Below are 20402 nucleotides of genomic sequence, written 5' to 3'. Positions count from 1 at the left end.
TTCAGTATACATAATCAGTATGTATGTACTCTTTTTTTTTTTTTTGTATGTACTCTTTATTGTAGAACTATATCCAAAGAAAAGGAAACCAACTCTGCTATCCCAAGAAAGAACATACTCTAGGTGTCAAGTTCTAATGACTTCTGTTTTAGTTTATTTTCAGTTAACTCTTTCTGGGAGCTTCTTAGCTGTGCTCTTTGTATACTACTGTTAAAATTATCTCTATTTTCCAAACTAAGGATTGCTTAGAGGGGAGATGGGTGGATGGGGGGGTAGGCTAAATGGATGATGGACATTAAGGAGGACATGGGTTGTGGTGAGCACTGGGTGTTCTCTGTAAGTGATGAATCATTAAATTCTACTCCTGAAACCAGTACTATATTATATGTTAACTAACTTGAATTTAAAAAATATTGGAAGAAAAAAATTATCTCTGTTTTCATCAGGACAGCTCCTCTGTTTCATCTTTTTTATTTTTTTAAAGATTTTTTCATTTATTTGACAGAGATCACAAGTAGGCAGAGAGGCAGGTGGGGGGAAGTAGGCTCCCTGCTTAGCAGAGGGCCTGATGCAGGGCTCAATCCCAGGACCCCAAGATCATGACCTGAGCCTAAGGCAGAGGCTTAACCCACTGAGCCACTTAGGTACCCCATTCTCTGTTTCATCTTTAACCCATTTCAGGAGGTTGGTTGTCCTAGAATATTTGATAACCCTTAGTTGGCTGTTAATTTATGACTATAGATGGCTGTCTTGTGTTTCCTCTGTAATTTTGAAGGACTTGTCCTCCGCCAAGCCCTCCCTTCAGTGGGAAGACTTGACTCATAGGATCTAAGTAAGTGGACAACTTCTGTTGACAGGCATACGGGGCTTGGGAACAGGCTAAGTCAAGCCTTAGCCAGCAGGTCTTTCGTAGTCAAATGGCTGTTGTTGGGTACAAGAAGGGATAGCAGTAAACATGGTATTTCTCAGCTGTATCTATTTGAGCTTTCTTTTCTCTTTTATTTACCTGTCTATTCTTTAATCCTAGTACCACAGTGATTTAATTATGCCATTGTAATATCACTTAGGGCTAGAACCTTCCCATTATTATTACTGAAGATTCACTTAAGTTGGGTTGCCTGGTTGGCTCAATTGGTGGAGCATGGGGCTCTTGATCTTGGGATTGTGAGTTCAAGCCCCACACTGGGTGTGAAGCCTACTTAAAAAAGAAATCACTTAAGTTTTTTGCCTGTTTTTCCAAATGTTCCAGTATAACTTTCAAAATGAATTTATAGGCAAATGAGTCAGTTAACATAGGAAATAACCTTTTATTGCAATGTCTGTTTATAGCATGTAACTATGCTTTTCCCTCATTCAGGGCTTCTTAATAACAGTGAATGTTAAGGGCATGTATACAGTTTCTTAGGCTCTGTGTTCTGTCTGCCTGGAGATTCATCCAGTCTAAGGTATTACTCTGAATTACTGCCTTTTGACTGCCAACCCACTGCAGGTGTTCTTGCCAAATCCCTGAAATGGATTACTTGTTAACCCTCTCACCTCTTTATAATGATTTCTTTAGTAAACTTAAAGCAGTAATAGTTCTAAAAACAGTAATTTCATTATATGGAACTACTGAACCATTGTGACTTAGGCAAATATCTGTTCTTATCTGTATTTATATAACATAAAATGGAGGTGGTTATCAGCACCAAAACACTGCTCTGTAGTCATTGGAAAAGTTTGAAAGCCTTTGAAATAGGCAAAAGAAATTATGGGTACTGGAAGTTTTCTGGAGAACTCTCTAGGATCATCTTATTCTGTGAGTGCATGCTGTGGACTTTTTTTGACCAGGCTATTTTACAACTTCATCAGTTATTTAAAAATTATAGTAATACAAATGAATTATGTCCATAGAAAGACAATTAAATTTATAATGAAACAATTGATTTCTCCATGGTAGAAAAGATGAATTGTCCTATATGATATTAAATATGTTTGCATCTGTTAGCAAATTTCTTGCCTCATTCCTGATTGCATTTATATAGATTTATTTATTTACTTATTTTTTTAAAGATTTATTTATTTATTTTAGAGAGAGAGTGTGTATGAATGGGGGAGGGTCACAGGAGGAGAGGGGAAGCCGAACTTTCTGCCGAGCAGGGAGCTGGACGTGGAGCTTGATCTCCTAACCAGATCATGACCTGAGCTGAAACCAAGTGTCAGATGCTCAACCAGTAGAGCCACCCAGATGCCCCTATGTGTCTGTTCTTTAGATTATCTTCTGAACTGATTTTTACATCTTGACTGGCTTCCTCGTTGATTAATAAAAATCTTTGACAGCCTGACTTTACAGACTTTTTAAAAAGGACATTGGAATCTCTGTTAGTTCAAGAGATAGAACTAGGTTCAAAGAACAACAAAAAAACTCAACACTAAATTCTTTGTAAGATCTTCTGACCAATATCACTAGACTCCATAAGAAAGTACAAGTCATGTGAGAATGCACTTTTGTCTTTCAGAGTGGCAGCAACTATGCTTACTTGGAGCAGCTGGAGAGCTTATCTGCTAAAGGGCGACCTATCCCTGTGCGTCTGGACGCGTTACCCCAGGTAGAATCACAAGTGGCAGCTGCACGGGCATGGAGAGAACGGACTGGGAGGACCTTCCTTAAGAAGAATTCTAGCCATACCTTGTTGCAGGTAAAGAGCAGTTAATAATTTAATACCCTTAGGTAGGAGTTTCATTGGTGAGGGTTGTTTTCAATTTATGTGGTCATGGTTTTATAAGTGATTCTTACTAAGTGATACCAAATGTTGACTGGAAATCTGTTTCCTTAGGCAGACTTATCTGCAGTTCATCTTGTACTGCACCCAGAAAAAGGAATCAGCCTGGATCTTATCTCTGTTACTAAGGGATTCTGTCCTTGAAATATCTTATATGTGTTACCCTTTTCATCTTGAGCAGTTGGAACGCCCTAATAGTTAAAGAAAATAGGCTTTGGGGAGCCTGGGTGGCTCAGTGGTTTGGGCCACTGCCTTCGGCTCGGGTCATGATCTCAGGGTCCTGGGATCGAGTCCCGCATCGGGCTCTCTGCTCGGCAGGGAGCCTGCTTCCCTCTCACTCTCTCTGCTTGCCTCTCTGCCTACTTGTGATCTCTCTCTGTCAAATAAATAAATAAAATCTTTAAAAAAAAAAAAAAGAAAGAAAATAGGCTTTGGAGTAAGGTACTTCATGTTGAGGACTGGCTCTCTAATTGCTAACCCTGTGTCCTTGGGCAAGTTGTTTCCTTTCCGAGCCTTCATTTCCCCAGTTTGTAAAATACAGATGATACACCTACTAAAGAGGGTGGTTGTGAGGATTGCATTAGGTGTATGTAGAAGGTACATAAGGAAGTGCCTAGGACAAGATGAGTGGTCAGTAAATGGTTCCTTTTTATTATTTCCAGTTTTAAGATTTTTTTAAAAACCAGGACTCAGTGTTTGGTTTTATTTTTGTAGGTGCTGAGTCCCCGGACTGATATTGGTATATATGGGAGTGGTAAAAACAGGAGGAAAAAAGTAAAAGAACTAATAGAAAAAGAAAAAGAAAAGGATCTGGACCTTGAGCCTCTGAGTGATCTGGAGGAAGGATTGGAGGAAACCAGAGATACAGCTATGGTGGTAAGAAATTATGTAATGCATTCTGCGTCTGCTTTGTGAATACAGAATTCTATAAAGCTATTAGCAGATTCACTGGTTTTATGTTCTTAACTATTTTTACTTTTATCTTTGGCTTTATAGTAAAATATTTCATTTTTATATATTTATAATCCAAGTTTATTAGTCTCCTCATTCCCTGTGAAACTGTCTTTTCCATATCTCTGTTCTTTATTATTGTTTTAATAGTTGTCTAATATTCCATCAGATTGTCCATAATTTATTGAACACTTTTCTGATACATCAAATACTTTGATTATTACTGTTTGCTATTATGGATAATATAAAGTGAACTTCTTTATAAAGCCTTTTCCTTTTTTCAAATTATTTTCATATACTTGGCTCTTAGGAATGTGATTATCAGGTTAGAATTTAACAGCATTTTTTGGGGCGCCTGGGTGGCTCAGTGGGTTAAGCCGCTGCCTTCGGCTTGGGTCATGATCTCGGGGTCCTGGGATCGAGTCCCGCATCAGGCTCTCTGCTCAGCAGGGAGCCTGCTTCCCTCTCTCTCTCTCTGCCTGCCTCTCTATCTGCTTGTGATCTCTCTCTGTCAAATAAATAAATTAAAAAAATAAAAATTTAAAAAAAAAAAGAATTTAACAGCATTTTTTGACATTTAATACTGTGCTTTTAAAAGGAATTATATCCATTTAATGATACCAGTGACTATTTAAAATATCTCCCTTCTCTTAGTCTCATTCACAATATAGCGAATGCTCAAGAAAATACTTGTAACTAATTAGAATGATGGGTGTTTTTGGAGAGGAGGAGGAATGTGTGAAGATGACTAGGAGCTCGAGGATATAAAGAGAAATAAAAAATGAGTTTGGGCCTATTTAACAGTAGGGAATTACATACATTAAGTCACTTGATATGATATTTCTGCCTACATATAATCCTGGGTTTTTTTTTTTTTTTTAAAGATGTATTTATTTGAGTGAGAGAATGTGTGAGCAGGGGGAGGGACAGAGGGAGAGAGTGCAGGGAAGCAGGCTCTTCCGCATAGCAGGGAGCCTAATGTGGAGTTTGATTCCTGGACCCCAAGACCACAACCTGAGCTGAAACCAAGAGCCAGATGCTAAACTGACTTAGCTACCCAGGCACCCTCAAATGATCCTGTTTTGAGGCCAGTGGAAATGATTTATTAGGGAGCCTGCCTATCAAGTCAGTCCTGTCAGATGAATAGAACTGGAAATTGTTTCAAAATTGTTTCAAAGCTATCACAGTTTAAAAAAGAAAATGCACTGACTGTTCATGATAATTAAATTTTGTTTACTTTCACTTATTTTTTTAAATGAATTACATAAAACCTTGTTATATTTGGCCATCAGACTTTGTTGTTCTACTTCTGCGTGAATTGGAGAAGCTGTTGAGAAAGAAATAAAAATTGATTTGCATAGAAGTCATCCCCAGGGAAGGAATTACAAGGGGATGAGAAGTAATATTTATTGGGTGTTAACCTTGTGCGAGGTGCCAAGTTAGGCACTTTCATGTGTTACCTTATATAATCCTCAAAACAACAAAATGGGGTTGGTTGGTAGCCTCATGTTTCAGAAAACTGAAATTCGGAAACTTGTGCCCCAGACCAACCATCTGTAAGTGCAAGCGCCAGGCTTTGTGCTTAGGTTGCTTAACTCCAAGGCAGATTATCTTTGTACTGCACCCTACAGAAGAGTTCTAGGTACTCTACTGATAGAAATTGCCAAATATGGCACTTTGCCCATTTCACAGATGAGGAATGTTTGCACCCGAATTACAGGAAATGGTTGATAAATGTTTGTTTGTTAAGGACAGTGCTTGTCATAATGAGGGCACAGTGTGGAGATGATCTCTTAGCTCTGAGGATTTGACATTTTTGCACTATTTTTCAGTGACTCTTAAGTGTTTGTTGTGTACAGGTGGCAGTTTTCAAAGAACGGGAGCAAAAAGAGATTGAAGCCATGCATTCCCTCAGAGCAGCCAACCTAGCCAAGATGACAATGGTGGACCGTATAGAAGAAGTAAAATTTTGCATTTGCCGCAAGACAGCCAGTGGGTTTATGCTACAGTGTGAGCTCTGCAAAGACTGGTTCCATAACAGCTGTGTTCCCCTTCCTAAATCAGGTTCCCAGAAAAAAGGGTCTAGCTGGCAGGCTAAAGAAGTAAAATTCCTTTGCCCTCTTTGTATGCGGTCTCGAAGGCCGAGGTTAGAGACTATTCTTTCACTCCTGGTATCTCTTCAGAAGTTGCCTGTACGTTTGCCTGAAGGAGAGGCCCTGCAGTGTTTGACAGAACGAGCTATGAGTTGGCAAGATAGAGCACGGCAGGCCCTAGCCACAGATGAACTGTCTTCTGCCCTAGCCAAACTTTCTGTGTTGAGCCAGCGAATGGTGGAGCAGGCAGCTCGAGAAAAGACTGAAAAGATCATCAGTGCAGAACTCCAAAAAGCAGCTGCTAATCCAGATTTACAGGCAAGTTTAGAGTTTTCTTTCTTTTTTTATTTCATGAGATTATGTGTATAATTTGTAAATCAAATATATCTTACCAACTGACTAGGAAAACAGTAAGTTGCCAGCAGCTATGTTATCCATAACATCTTTCTATATACATCTATAGAATTTTCTTTGGGTATATACCTAGGTCATTTTAGTGAAGCATTAACCTGGAAATACCATTGAGATGGACCTTGGCATCATAACCAAATAATTTGATCTGTACTAACTGTTGAATTCTGTTGGTCACCTTGCAGGTTCATTACATTTAGGTGTTCTTAAGTGCACATTAATTACCCTTGTTTATTTAGTATGTCCCTCTGTTCATGTTGGGATTGTTTGTTGTTTAGGGACACTTACCTAGTTTCCAGCAGTCTGCTTTTAATCGGGTGGTGAGCAGTGTATCTTCTTCCCCTCGACAAACAATGGACTATGATGATGAAGAAACAGATTCTGATGAAGATATCCGGGAGACATATGGCTATGACATAAAGGTAATTAATGCACAGGCATACCTGATCACTTGGCTTGTTAAAACTGCTGAACACTGATGTTTGAAGCCTGAAAGTAGAAGAGAAAGTTAGTCTATTTATCCTGCGTTTGTGGTGATAGCATTTTTTTCTAAGCCCCCCAGAATACAGACTGATAAAACAATTTTTTTAAAGGATGGAGTTTTTTTAAAAATCTGCGTTTATTTTCTTTACCTTGTAACTCCTTGTGGCCTGAAGGGACTAGAAAAATCATGCATTTGGATTACTGAAAGCTTTCATGGCTCATTTCAGTATTTTGTTTCCTTTGGGGTTAAGTCTGTATAGTTATGTTTTAAGAATCCCATTCTAGCTGTGATCTAGAGATCTAGAGGCTTGCTCTGATCTCTCATCTGGATGGTGCAAGATAGAATGTCCTATTCAGAGATGACTTATACTTGGGCCCATGGTTCAAATTTGCAGAGTTACTGCTGCAGCTAGAACAAATTATTTACCCTCACTGTGATTCTTTTGATAATGACACTACACTGGTTTTGGCAAGTTTGTTTTGTGTTAGATCCTACTGGCCTTTTATTATTTTGTGTCAGGCCCAGGCACTTTGTCTTTTACCTAGTAGTAATAACATCATTATCTAGGCAGAAATTCTGTCAAGTTACAGTTAATCCATTGATCTGTTTTATATTAGTCTTTGTTGAACTGTTTAGAATTTGTGTCTCTAACCATTAAAACCATCTGTCATAGATCCTTGTAAACTATCTGCTGTAAAATATTTTTCTCAAGATAAAAATGGATCTTGGGAATGTTTTAATGAGGGAATTTTTAGTTTTATGAATTAAAGACTTGCGCAAAGTTAAAACTTGAATTAGCTTGTTATGGTAAAGTTCTAAAGAAGCGGCTGAACAGGAATGCAGCCCATGCCACATATAAGTTAGTTCGCTAGTACTAGAATTGCCCATTTACTATGCTTAGAGGCCTTACCTGGGTTGCTCTCTTTCTAGCATATTAAGTATCAACCAGTACTCTAGATTTGCTAAATGAGATGGACTTTAGAAGCATTTTAGAAACCTGTGAAAACAAAACATCACAAATATTACATGATTTTAGGGCTAGGGATCAAAACTATAGTTTGATATGGTTGTACAGAGTAATCTCTTTTTTTAATGAAAATTATATAGTGGTGTTAGCTTATGAGCTCTCCTTTGGTAGGAGGGGACTTTATAATATGAATTAGGAATTTATAGTGTTAGCAATATATTTGAAGCTTAGAAAAATAGAAGAATGGTAGGTGCAAGACTTAGGGTAATTAATTCTTGACAAGTCAGGAAGCAACAAATTTTGGTGAGGATGTGGAGAAAGGGGGACCTTCTTACACTGTTGGTGGGAATTCAAGCTGGTGCAGCCACTCTGGAAAACAGTTTGGAACTTCCTCAAGAAGTTAAAAATAGAGCTGCCCTGTGACACCCAGCAATAGCACTAGTAGGTATTTACCCCAAAGGTACAAATGTAGTGACCTGAAGGGGCACCTTCACCCCTCTGTTGATAGCGGCAGTGTCCATGATAGCCAGACCGTGGAAAGAGCTGAGATGTCCATTGACAGACGAATGGATAAAGAAGATGTGATATATATATGTAATATGTATATGTATGTATGATATATATAATATTATCTATCATATAATCATATATATGATATATAATAACATATATGATATGTAACATATCATCCATCAATAATATATATATCCATCAATAAATGATATATATATATATATATATATATATATATATATCCCTCGAGATGTCCATTGACAGAATGGATAAAGAAGATGTGATATATATATGGTATATCATTGTATATATCATACATATGATATATATAATATTACATATAATATATGACATGTAATAAAATATATATCATATGCATCACTATTTATATATATATAAATCTTATATTAAATAATATATATATTCCATATAATGGGATATAATGAGATATATATATATATATATATCAGAAAGAGTGAATACTTAGCATTTATATCTATGTGGATGGAACCAGAGGGTATTATGCTGAGCAAAATAAGTCAGTCAGAGAAAGACAATTATCATATAGTTTCACTCATATAAGTGGAATATAAGAAACAGCGTAGAGGATCATAAGGGAAGGGAGGGAAAACTGAATGAGAAGTCATCAGAAAGGGAGAAAAACCATGAGAGACTCTTAACTATAGGAAACAAACTGAGGGTTGCTGGAGGGGTTAGGGTAGTTGAGTGATGGGCATTAAGGAGGGCACGTGATATGATGAGCTTTTGATGTTACAGGCAACTGATGAATTATTGAATTCTGCATCTGAAACTGATGTACTGTATATTGGCTAACAATTTAAATTTTTTAAAAAGGATAATTCAAGGTCACATTTGCCTTGATATAGGTTAAAAATATTTTTAAAAATTAATTAAAATGTTATCTGCTGATTTAGTTACAATTAATTTGGTGATTTTTTTCCCCTTTGTATGAAGTTCCCTGATTATAACCATGAATTCATCTTTAAAATAGTTTGAATTTATTATCTTGGCTTGATAGAGAACCCTTAACGTTTAGGAAGAAGAGTAGGTAATTACATAGAAAAATAAAATCCGTCATTTGATCCTAGTTATCATAGCATTTAATTTGTGCTTTACATTGTTGGATTACTTCATTTGCATGTAGTGTCTTGTAATCACAACTGAATCATCACTGAATCAGGAAAATCATTACTTAGGAAAACATATGTTTAATGAAGGAAAGTCTGTCATGGATCTTTTGTATGTGTGGCTGGCATATCCTTTCACATACTCATTTCTTTTTAGGGCATCTTGATTTCCCTTTACTGAAACTGTCCATCCATATCACAGTTTATATTTTGCAAATGCATGTATGTGCATCAGAATTGCGCATCAGAAAGGAGTAGTAGCTGTTTTCTCCTGAGAAGTTCTTTCTTGCAACCTAGTAATTGCTTAGTTTAAAAATGAGAAAGGTTGGGTTCCTGGGTGGCTCAGTTGTTAAGTGTCTATCTTCGGCTCAGGTCATAATCTCAGAGTCCTGGGATCAAGTCCTGCATTGGGCTCCCTGCTCAGCAGGGAATCTGCTTCTTCCTCTCCCACTCCCCCTGCTTGTGTTCCCTTTCTCCTTTCTATTAAATAAATAAAATCTTTTTTTAAAAAATGAGAAAGGCAAATAAAACACTTAGATTCTTTTAGGTTTTCCTCTTTACCCTTTTAATGCTTGGACTGCTTGAGCTTTGGTGGAAATAGAGTCAGTTTTATTCGAGAGTTTAGTCCAGCATAATACCAGATAAGATAGAGTGATGGATCTGTATATAAAACACATTTATATGTTTATAAAAAAAAAAAATTGGAAGGGGAGGCGAACCATAAGAGACTATGGACTCTGAAAAACAACCTGAGGGTTTTGAAGGGATGGGGGTGGGAGGTTGGGGGAACCAGGTGGTGGGTAATAGGGAGGGCACGTATTGCATGGAGCACTGGGTGTTGTGCAAAAACAATGAATACTGTTACGCTGAAAAAAAAATAAATTTATAATTTGAAAAAAAAAATGGACAACAACAACAAAAAAAAAACACATTTCTCACCAAGAGTACATTCTACCTTTCTTCTATGTTTGCCATTAACAGGACTGAACTATAATTTTCCTCCTTAGGGAGAGTAATTTGTTTAAGCTTGTTGTCTGTCAGTTCTTTTACTTTCAGCCTATCTGTTTTGTTTTTTTTTTTTTTTTTTTTATTTAAAATGTGTCTCTTGAACATAGTATATATATAGAGAGAGTAGGGTCCTTTCTGAACTGGAGTTCTACATCTGTATGCATTTGTGTAATACTGTTGAGTCTTGTTTTTTGTGTTTTATTTTTTAAGTAATACTACAGTCTCTCTTAATCGTGGGTATTTAGTTCATTTTCATTTAATGTAGTTGATGACATGGTTGTGTTTAAGTTGATCATCTTGCTGTTTATTTTTGATTAATTTCTTGTTTTTTGTTCCTTTGTTGTATTTCTTTGGGTTACCTGAAAAAAAAAATGTAATGTTTGATTTCATTTTCTTTATTGACTTCTTGCCTTATACCTCTTTTTGTTTATGTGTTTTCAGTGATTGCTTCAGTGATTTTGTCATGTCTTATATTTTCTTCTCTTTCCCTATGATCCTCTGCCTTATTTCTTAAATTCCACATTTGAGAGAGATCATATGGTAACTGTCTTTCTCTGATGGACTTATTTCGCTTAGCATAATACTCTTTAGTTCCATTCATGTCATGGATGGTTAACTGGTTAACAGTGTGTCTTTAACTTACCAAAGTCAGTATTGTACATGTTCACTTTTCAAGCTTCACGTTGGGGAAGTAATTTTTTTTTTTTAACAAATCTCTTTTTAGCTATCATTATTTTCCATCATTATTTTTTGATCACTGTGTGTTCTGTTTTGGAAGTTTAACAGAAAGTTCCCTGTATGAGTAACAATGAAATGAGTGGAGTCAAAGTCAGAAGAGACAGTTGTAGTCCCTCTAGAGAAAAAGCTATGGGAACAAAAGTAGGACAGAACTAAAGTACTCTTCCATCTCTTGCTTTTTAGGGCTTAAGTTTTTTTTTTGTTTGTTTGTTTGTTTTTTTAGTTTTATTTATTTATTTGACAGAGATCACAAGCAGGCAGAGAGGTAGGCAGAGAGAGAGAGGAGGAAGCAGAGGCTCCCTGCTGAGTAGAGAGCCCGATTCGGGCCTCGATCCCATAACCCTGGGATCATGACCTAAGCTGAAGGCAGAGGCTTTAACCCACTGAGCCACCCAGGTGCCCCAGGGCTTAAGTCTTAAATAGGGGAGAAGACTAGGAACTGCTATTCTCAGTGAGTGGCATTGTCTTCCAGAATCTTCTTACAAAACCTTTTAAGTATCTATTTAATTAAGGATCATCTCACAATAGCAGATCTTCTTGTGCACCCCACCAAGAGAATCAGGTGTCTCATTAGTCATGAGGGTTTTGGCTCCTCTCCTAACTCAGACTTCTGTATTTTGCTTTGTGATGCTGGTACTGGGGCTCTACACCAGGGGCTGATAAACATTTTCTGTGAAGTAATATATATATGTCAATGCACATTAATATGCAGTAATATATATTTATAGTGTATATGTATGTGCATGTGTAGTCTCTCTCTCTCTCTCACACACAACACACACACACACACACAAAGCTTAGTAAATATTTTAGTTTTTTTTTTTTTTTAAGACTTTACTTATTTATTTGTCAGACAGAGATCACAAGGAGGCAGAGAGAGAGGAGGAAGCAGGCTCCTCGCGAAGCAGAGAGTCCGATGTGGGGCTTGATCCCAGGACTCTGAGATCATGACCTGAGCTGAAGGCAGAGGCCTTAACCCACTGAGCCACCCAGGAGCCCCATATTTTAGGTTTTGTAAGCCACATATGGTCCCTAGTGGATATCCTTTTTTTCCCCACAACTCTTTAAAAACATAGACTATTCTTACCTTACACGCCATACAAAAAATGAGCTGCCAACTGGGTTGCAGTATGCCAACCAACTCTGCTCTCCACATTTGTTTTCTGCCTGCTGCCTGCCTTCTGCCAGTAGAGGACATTAGAAAATATTTAAAAGGCCTGAACAGTGAGAAGGGACATGATTTTTCCCATGTTTTATTTTTCTCTATTCGTGACATCATCTGAACTGCATGTTTTGGGTTCCCCCCCCCCTTTTTCTTTTTGTAGCTCTGGCAGTGGAAACTGGGTCCAATTTGGAGTTGTTTTTTCACATCCCTGTAACCAACCACATCACATTCCGTTAGAACAGAACGAACTGGCCAACACTTCCTTCTTAGAGTTCTGGCTTCCATCTCTGCAGAGCCTCTTCTCTGAGCTTGTAGGGTCTAATAACCCCACTTCTTCCCTTTGTTACCTCCAACTCTAGGGTTGACAGCTTTTTCTTGGTGTTAACTTGGTGCCATTTTTGTCTTTTCAAGCCTTTAATATTCATCTAACCAGTTCATTAAATTATCCTTGTTGAAAGGCCTGTGATTTCTGTCTTCCTGATTGCACACTACCATTGAAGCTCTACATGTGAGCTTCTGGAAACTAACTGCAGGGGAAAATCATCTGAGAACTAATTAAAGCTGTCAGAAGTATATAATTTGAATATTGTCAGGTAGGCTCTTAATTGTATTAAGAAAGAACAATCTGTAAGAGCAATTGATAAGCCTCTAGGCTTGAAAACCTTTAGAGAGGATTAAATGACTTGTGTCTTTCAGATGTCACATCTAAACCTTTCTTCCCTTCCTAAGTCCAAAACGTGTCAAGGTTCTCTAACTTGGGAGTATAGGAGTTTTTTTTAGTTGTAGACTGTAGAAGATAGATTATTTAGTAGTAATTTTCTTATAGGTTTATTATCTCTGGATTGTTTTTGAGGTTTACTGTTTCCATTTTGACCTAAAACTGTAGTCATTACTGACCCCCTCCACCATTCCCCCCCATTGTGGGCATTTTCTGTCTTATTTAATACTGTGCATTTAATTTTAAGGTCATATTTTAAAATTTTTTATTTAATTTTTTAATATAAATTCAGTTATTTAACATATAATGTATTATTGGTTTCAGAGGTAGAGTTCAGTGATTCATCAGTCTTTTTTTTTTTTTTTCCATTTTATTTTTTCAGTGTAACAGTATTCATTCTTTTTGCACAACACCCAGTGCTCCATGCAAAACGTGCCCTCCCCATTACCCACCACCTGTTCCCCCAACCTCCCACCCCTGACCCTTCAAAACCCTCAGGTTGCCCCAACCTCCCACCCCTGACCCTTCAAAATCATCAGTCTTAAATAATACCCAGTGCTCATTACATCACGTGCCCTCCTAATGTCCCATCACCCACTTACCCCATCCATTCCCCCCTCTTAGGCTACCCTATTTGTTTCTTGTGATTAAGAGTCTGTTGTGGTTTGTCTCCCTCTCTGATTTTGTTGTCTTATTTTTTCTTCTCTTTCCCTATGATCCTCTGCCTTGTTTCTTAAATTCCACATATGAGTGAGATTATATGATAACTGTCTTTCTGTGATTGACTTATTTGGCTTAGCATAATACTCTTTGGTTCTATCCATGTCATTGCAAATGGCAAGATTTCAGTTTTTGATGGCTGAGTAATATTCCATTAAGGTCATATTTTTAGTGTATTACAAGCCTGAAAGCCTGCAGTTAGGTCCTTGTCACAGGGTAAATGAAGTGGTTTTAATTCTGAATACCCCTCTTTGTATCTTCTTTTTTTTTTCCTTTCTTTGTTCTTCTTCAGGACACAGCCAGTGTGAAGTCTTCCAGTAGTCTGGAGCCCAATCTTTTTTGTGATGAAGAAATTCCCATCAAGTCTGAAGAGGTGGTCACTCACATGTGGACAGCACCTTCATTCTGTGCAGAACATGCTTATTCTTCGGCTTCTAAGAGTTGTTCTCAAGGTATTACCCTTTAAAACAAGTGTAAAGAAGATATACCTGAGGGGTACCTAGGTGGTTCAGTCAGTGAAGCGTCTGCCTTCAGCTCTGGTCGTGATCCCGGGGTCCTGGGATCGGGCCGTGCATAGGGCTCCTTGCTCAGCAGGGATCCTGCTTCTCCTTCTCCTACCTGCTCTTATTCTCTCTCGCTATCTCTGTCTCTCTCTCAAATAAATAAAATCTTTAAAAAAAAAAAAAAAATATATATATATATATATACCTGAAACCAGGGAGAGAAAACATTAATCAAGGCTATGAATTCCTCTTTTTAAATTTTTTTTTTTTTAAGGTTATTTTAGAAAGAGGTACTTCCTCTTGCAGGAGGGGCCAGAGGAAGAGGAAGAGAGAACTTTAAGCAGACCTCATGCCAAGGGCAGAGCCTGACTCTGGGTGCGATCTCAGCAACCCTGAGATCATGACCTGAACCAAAATCAAGAATTGGATGCTTAAGCAGCTGTGCCACCCAGGCGCTCCAGACTATGAATCCCTCTTAAATGTACATCCTGGCCATGAAATGCTTATAAAACATGAAAATGCAATTTTGATTAAGAAAAGCTAAGTCTCGGGGTACCTCGGTGACTTAGTGGGTTAAGCCTCTGCCTTCAGCTCAAGTCATGACCCCAGGGTCCTGGGATCCAGCCCTCATCGGGCTCTCTGCTCAGCGGGGAGCCTGCTTCCCCTTCTCTTTGCCTGCCTCTCCCCCTACTTGTGATCTCTGTCAAATAAATAAAATCTTTAAAAAAGGGCGGGGGGGGGAGAAAAGCTAAGTCTCTGTGTGCACTTTATGTTACTAGGTGGTGACCTAAAAAAAGTTACATGGAATTATTGAATCCTAGTAAGAACTTTAGAGGCGTTCTAGTGCCATCTCTATTTATATAAAATCTCTGATAGGCCTCTATTTGTTCATTACCGCTTGTTGAGGAACTTGTTGCTTTTTGAGAATATTCATTCTTGTTTTGGAAAGTTTCAGGTCTTAGAGAGTTCCTCTTTTCCTTGGTAGATAATTGCCCTCATATGTCTACTTGGCTTTTCCCCATTGAAAATATATCACACTGCTTTAGGTCACATGTCTGGGAAGTAAAGGGTGTTTCTCTTTTCATAGTAAAATTCAGGATCTTATGGAGTGGCTTATTACTGTGGGTTTATCAGGAGGATAGCAACTTATTTTTATAGGGCACCTCATGTGCTTAATTTTTGGTCCCCTCTAAAGTGGAGAGAAAATAAGAGATTCTTTTCCATTCTCCTTCCACTGTTCGTCACAGACTAAAGAATCAATAAGGAACCAATTTTTTTCTTTTAAGATTTTTATTTATTTATTTGACAGACAGAGATCAGAGGTAGGCAGAGAGGCAGGCAGAGAGAGAGGGGGAAGCAGGCTCCCTGCCAAGCAGAGAGCCTGATGGCGGGGCTCGATCCCAGAACCCTGGGACCATGACCCGAGCCAAAGGTAGAGGCTTCAACCCACTGAGCCACCCAGGCACCCCCCAGTTTTTACTCTTAACTAATTTTTTAGAGTGGGCATTAGAATTCTGGACCTTTTTGTTTTGTATTTCTTTGAAGATTTCATTTTCACTTTTATATGGATACAGTGAATTCAGATATCTAAAGTAAGTACTGGAGGAGGGACCATTCTCTTAAATACTTACTTCTGAAACATGACATTTTTTTCCATGGTTTTCATTTTTTGTTTTATCTTATTTTGTTTTGTCTTATTGGAAAGGTTCTAGCACTCCAAGGAAACAACCTCGGAAGAGCCCTTTGGTGCCCCGAAGTTTGGAACCTCCAGTATTAGAGTTGTCACCTGGAGCTAAGGCCCAGCTGGAAGAACTTATGATGGTTGGAGATCTCCTAGAAGTATCTCTGGATGAGACTCAGCACATTTGGCGGATTTTGCAGGCCACACACCCACCTTCTGAAGACAGATTCCTGCATATCATGGAGGCAAGGAGTTAAAGCTTACTTAAACAGTGGTTTTAAAATTTTTTAGAATGCCTTGGTTCTTTGGAGGTGCCACATATGCCAGGATGGGGATGGCTGAGTGGGTAGTACTGTGGCTGTCCTCCTTTCCTATTAAGCCAAATGTAATTCTGCTTTATGGTCTAATTGCGATTTTATGTAATATTTTGAGGGGGAAACCAAATGCCATTTCCACTAAAAAGAATGGAGGATACTGACAACTCTTAGTTTTTCTCCTAAGGAAGGAACAGCTTCCTTAGCTCGTACTCCCACTGTTGAAAGGCCCAAAAAAGAAGGTGGAAGAAAATTCAGTGTTTAAAAAAAAAAAAAAAAAAAATCAAGGGGTGGGCTAAGTAGGGGAGGCACAAGGGAACAAGAGGGGAGGGTTAAACAGCAGATTGAGGTGGGAAAGAAAGTCTGCATTCATATATTAATACTTAAAGAGCAGTTTGCAGTTTATACAGTGTTTTTATATCCATGATCTCATTCTATCCTCAGTGTAAATAATCCTGACTGGGTGAGAGAAAAGGATAGACCTATTTCTACATATTAAGAAATAAAGAGTCAGAGATGTGGAAACTTGCCTAGGCCACACATTTATTAAAAACAGAAAGACCTGGATTCCAACTCGGGCATTTCACTTCAAGTACTCTTTTCATTATTCTTTTCCATTACTTATTTTGATGCAGTGGAATGATACAGTGTCACCAGCAGTTGATAGAGGTACACTTGGCAGACAATAGCTTTTGGTTTGGGATTCAGATTAAAGGTAGCCTGATTTAGATACTGTTTTCCAAAATACAAAGGGTTTTCTTCACATCCATTATCTCATCTGATCCTCTTTATTTTACACATAAGCAAAGGCAGATTATTGAGAAGGTAAATTCATAATTCCAGATGTGGTAGACTTAAGACATTTATAATGCAGTGTTCTGCATTCTGCAGTTTCTTAGGTTGTTGTCAAAGATTTTTCAGTCTCAAATATGTCACAAAATAAATTCTCAAGTGGTATTTAATTATCAAGCTTATATGTTTCTGTATTTCTTTTTCTACCTCCTCTTGTTTTCTGAAAGTGTGCTAGACACACTTTCAAGATTAAAATTTTTTATTGCTGGGACACCTGGGTGGCTCAGTCAGTTAAGCATCCTGACTCTTGTTTTCAGCTCAGGTTGTGATCGCAGGGTTGTGGGATCCAGCACTGCACTGGGCTCTGTGCTCAGCAGGGAGTCTTTGTGGGGTTCTTTCCCTCTGCCCCTCCCCCCATTCTCATGCACTCCCTCTCTCTCTCCCCTCCTCAAATAAATATAGACTCTTTAAAATTTTTTTTAATTTTAATATGTATTATTTCGGCAGATAGTAGAAATTGGAACAATATTAGAAAATTAAAAAATAAGGGTTTTTTTTTTGCTTTGTCACATCAACATCTCTAGCCCTTGCCAGAGTCACTATATGTAGTGAGATCATGGATACAGGTTTTTGTCTTGCCAACAATTTTAATAACTTCTTAGCCATTACGAGTTAATAAAGAATTACGAGTTAATAAAGAACTGTCGTAGTGCTAGGTGAAGACCAAGAAAATTATTACGTTTAATACTTTTAGTTTTATATGTATGTTTTATCTCAATTAGAGGTGCTACACATATACTGATATAGGCTAACAATGATCTTTTTTCCCTATTAAGCTAAAGTCACATGTTTTCTATAGGCTTTTCTTTATTTTCTGTTTATATTGAATATTACATTTGTTTTCTTAAAATGTCTTTTAAATATCTTTATAACACTTATTGTTTTCTAATGTAACCAACATAAAATCTACCATTTTAATCCATTTTAAGTACACAGTTCACTTGTCACTAATGGCATTTACAGTGTTACACTATTGCCATTGTCCATTTCCAGAACTTTTGAATCATCCCAAACAGAACCCCCACACCCATTAAGCAATAAGTCCCATTTCTCCTTCCTTCAGCCCTTGGTAACCTCTCTTGTCCTTTCTGTCTCTATGAAGTTGTCTATTCAAGGTACCTCCTACAAGAGAATAAAACTTTTTAAAATGTCTTGCTTTAAAATTCTTTCTAATTTGATATTGTTGAAGGATGACAGCATGGAGGAGAAACCATTAAAAATAAAAGGAAAAGACTCTTCAGAGAAGAAACGGAAACGGAAGTTAGAAAAAGTAGAACAACTTTTTGGAGAAGGAAAACAGAAGTCCAAGGAGTTAAAGAAAATGGATAAACCTAAAAAGAAGAAATTAAAACTAAGTGCAGAAAAATCAAAGGAGCTGAATAAACTGGCCAAGAAATTGGCAAAGGAAGAAGAGAGAAAGAAAAAGAAGGAGAAGGCTGCTGCAGCCAAAGTTGACCTTGTGAAAGAGACTACTGAGAAGAAGAGAGAGAAAAAGGTGCTGGACATCCCCTCAAAGTACGACTGGTCTGGAGCGGAAGAGTCCGATGATGAAAATGCTGTGTGTGCCGCACAGAACTGCCAGCGGCCCTGCAAGGACAAGGTGAGCTCTAACTGTATCCACCCCCCTGGGGGAGAGGCCAAGGAGCAGCAGTCTTGAGACAGAAGCCTGATGTCATGAGAATCTGGTTTTGATTCCAGGATTTGGGCTTCCAACAGAATATGTTTTCTACAGTTTCTATAAACTGTTTTTCATTATGAGGCTCTTAGGTCAGTGTGCTTAATGGAAGAAATGTTGTGCTTTAAAAATCATGTACCTGGTGAACATAAGAAGACCAGAGTAGAGAGAAGCTATGTGATAACCCTGGGTAGCCGTGCATTTCATGTGCGGTTGGCATAGCAGGGTTCAGTGTAGTCCTTTAGTCCTTTTGCCTTCCCTGTAGGGTGACTCAGAGAACTAAATACCTTGTCAGTTAGTTAGTCACGGTGGCCTCAAAACATTCTGAGCCAGTGTTTTAAGAGCTCTGGCAAATTGTGTTAAAATTTTTGTTCTAAAGACCTAAAACTAAGGGCTTAAAGCTTCACTTTTGGTCTGTGTCTTACACACACTCAGGCCTATCTACATTCTTCTAAAATGGAATGAGATTTTTTCCAGACACCTTGCAAAAAATAAGACCTTTGAAGATATTATTTTAAAAGTTCTGACCCTAAATTTTAAGTATAGTTACTACATGATGGCTGTTCTTTAGGTAATACTGATGTTAAGAATTTCTGAGAAAGATGGATAGATTTTATGAAAAATCCCAGTTCATTCAATGACTGGAGACATCTGTTATGGTTCCCATCAAGATTAGTAATTCATAGTTTTAATTTTATTTTGCTCATTATACCACTTGATATTTAAAATTTTATTTCCTCAATTTGAATATACGAACGGAATAAATATAACTGCATCATTACTCCCTTACTTCCCTCCTCAGTCAAATACTTGTTAGACCTTGAAAAGGTCACCTTGTTCAGGCTCTTCATTTTACAAATGATGAAACCAGGACTCAGTGCAGATAAATGATGTGACCAAAGTCACAGTGCTAAGTAGTACAAAGCCAAAAGTAGGACCGAGGTTTCCTGGCTCCCAGACCAGGTTTTCTTCACTAATATCCCCACCCTACCGATAATTAAGATGTAAATACAAAAACACATTCCAAAACTAAATGACACTTAGATTTAAATTATGCTTATTAAATGTTTGTTCCACTTATTTTTGGAAAATGAATATATTTTGGTAAGAAACATATCCCCATAGTCTAACCTTCCAGGGACAATACCTATACATCCTTCAGCGTGTTTCCTTCTAGTCCTTTTTCCATATAGTTTATTTTATATCATGTCATACTGTCTGTTCACTTTTGTGTCTTTATTGATTTCATAAATATGTTTCTATTTTATAAACATTTTAAAGTATTTTAGTAGCTACATTATATGTGTGTTTGTATTTTTCTTTCATTTTAAATTTATTCTCATCTGAATTTGTTCAGTAAAGAGGCTGATGAAAGGCTGTTTCTCTTTGGGTACTGAAGTATTGGCAGCTTAGTATTGACAGAACCTTCTCCCTTTGTTTCTCTTCTAACTGATTTTGTGATAGTGTCAGACTGGCAGCAAGAAGTGGTGTTTCTTTTTCAAGTTTTCCTGTCATCCTTCCTACAATGTTTATATCCATCATGAACCTTTGCTCTCTCTTTTTTCACCTTTTCACTTAGTAATCTTTCCCCTCTCTTCTGCTCAGCATTTTATTTTTTTTAATTTATTTTTTATTTTTTAAAGATTTTATTTATTTGACACAGAGAGAGAGATCACAAGTAGGCAGAGAGGCAGGCAGA

General features: G+C 37.6%; 1 protein-coding gene across 1 annotated transcript in view; it reads left to right on the top strand.

Annotated features, from left to right (window-relative positions):
• Positions 1-20402, top strand: part of KDM5A (lysine demethylase 5A) — a 96251-nt gene that overhangs the window by 66356 nt on the left and 9493 nt on the right. Inside the window, exons 21-27 of the mRNA XM_046011476.1 lie at positions 2499-2678; positions 3477-3638; positions 5573-6124; positions 6496-6639; positions 13971-14130; positions 15887-16107; positions 18218-18628. Of these exons, the coding sequence (XP_045867432.1) occupies positions 2499-2678; positions 3477-3638; positions 5573-6124; positions 6496-6639; positions 13971-14130; positions 15887-16107; positions 18218-18628 (1830 nt within the window). The remainder of the gene's footprint in view (positions 1-2498; positions 2679-3476; positions 3639-5572; positions 6125-6495; positions 6640-13970; positions 14131-15886; positions 16108-18217; positions 18629-20402) is intronic.

The sequence above is a fragment of the Meles meles genome, chromosome 7 (genome assembly GCF_922984935.1).
Source record: "Meles meles chromosome 7, mMelMel3.1 paternal haplotype, whole genome shotgun sequence".
Classification (NCBI taxonomy): domain Eukaryota; kingdom Metazoa; phylum Chordata; class Mammalia; order Carnivora; family Mustelidae; genus Meles; species Meles meles.
This window is presented reverse-complemented; position numbering and strand designations above follow the sequence as displayed.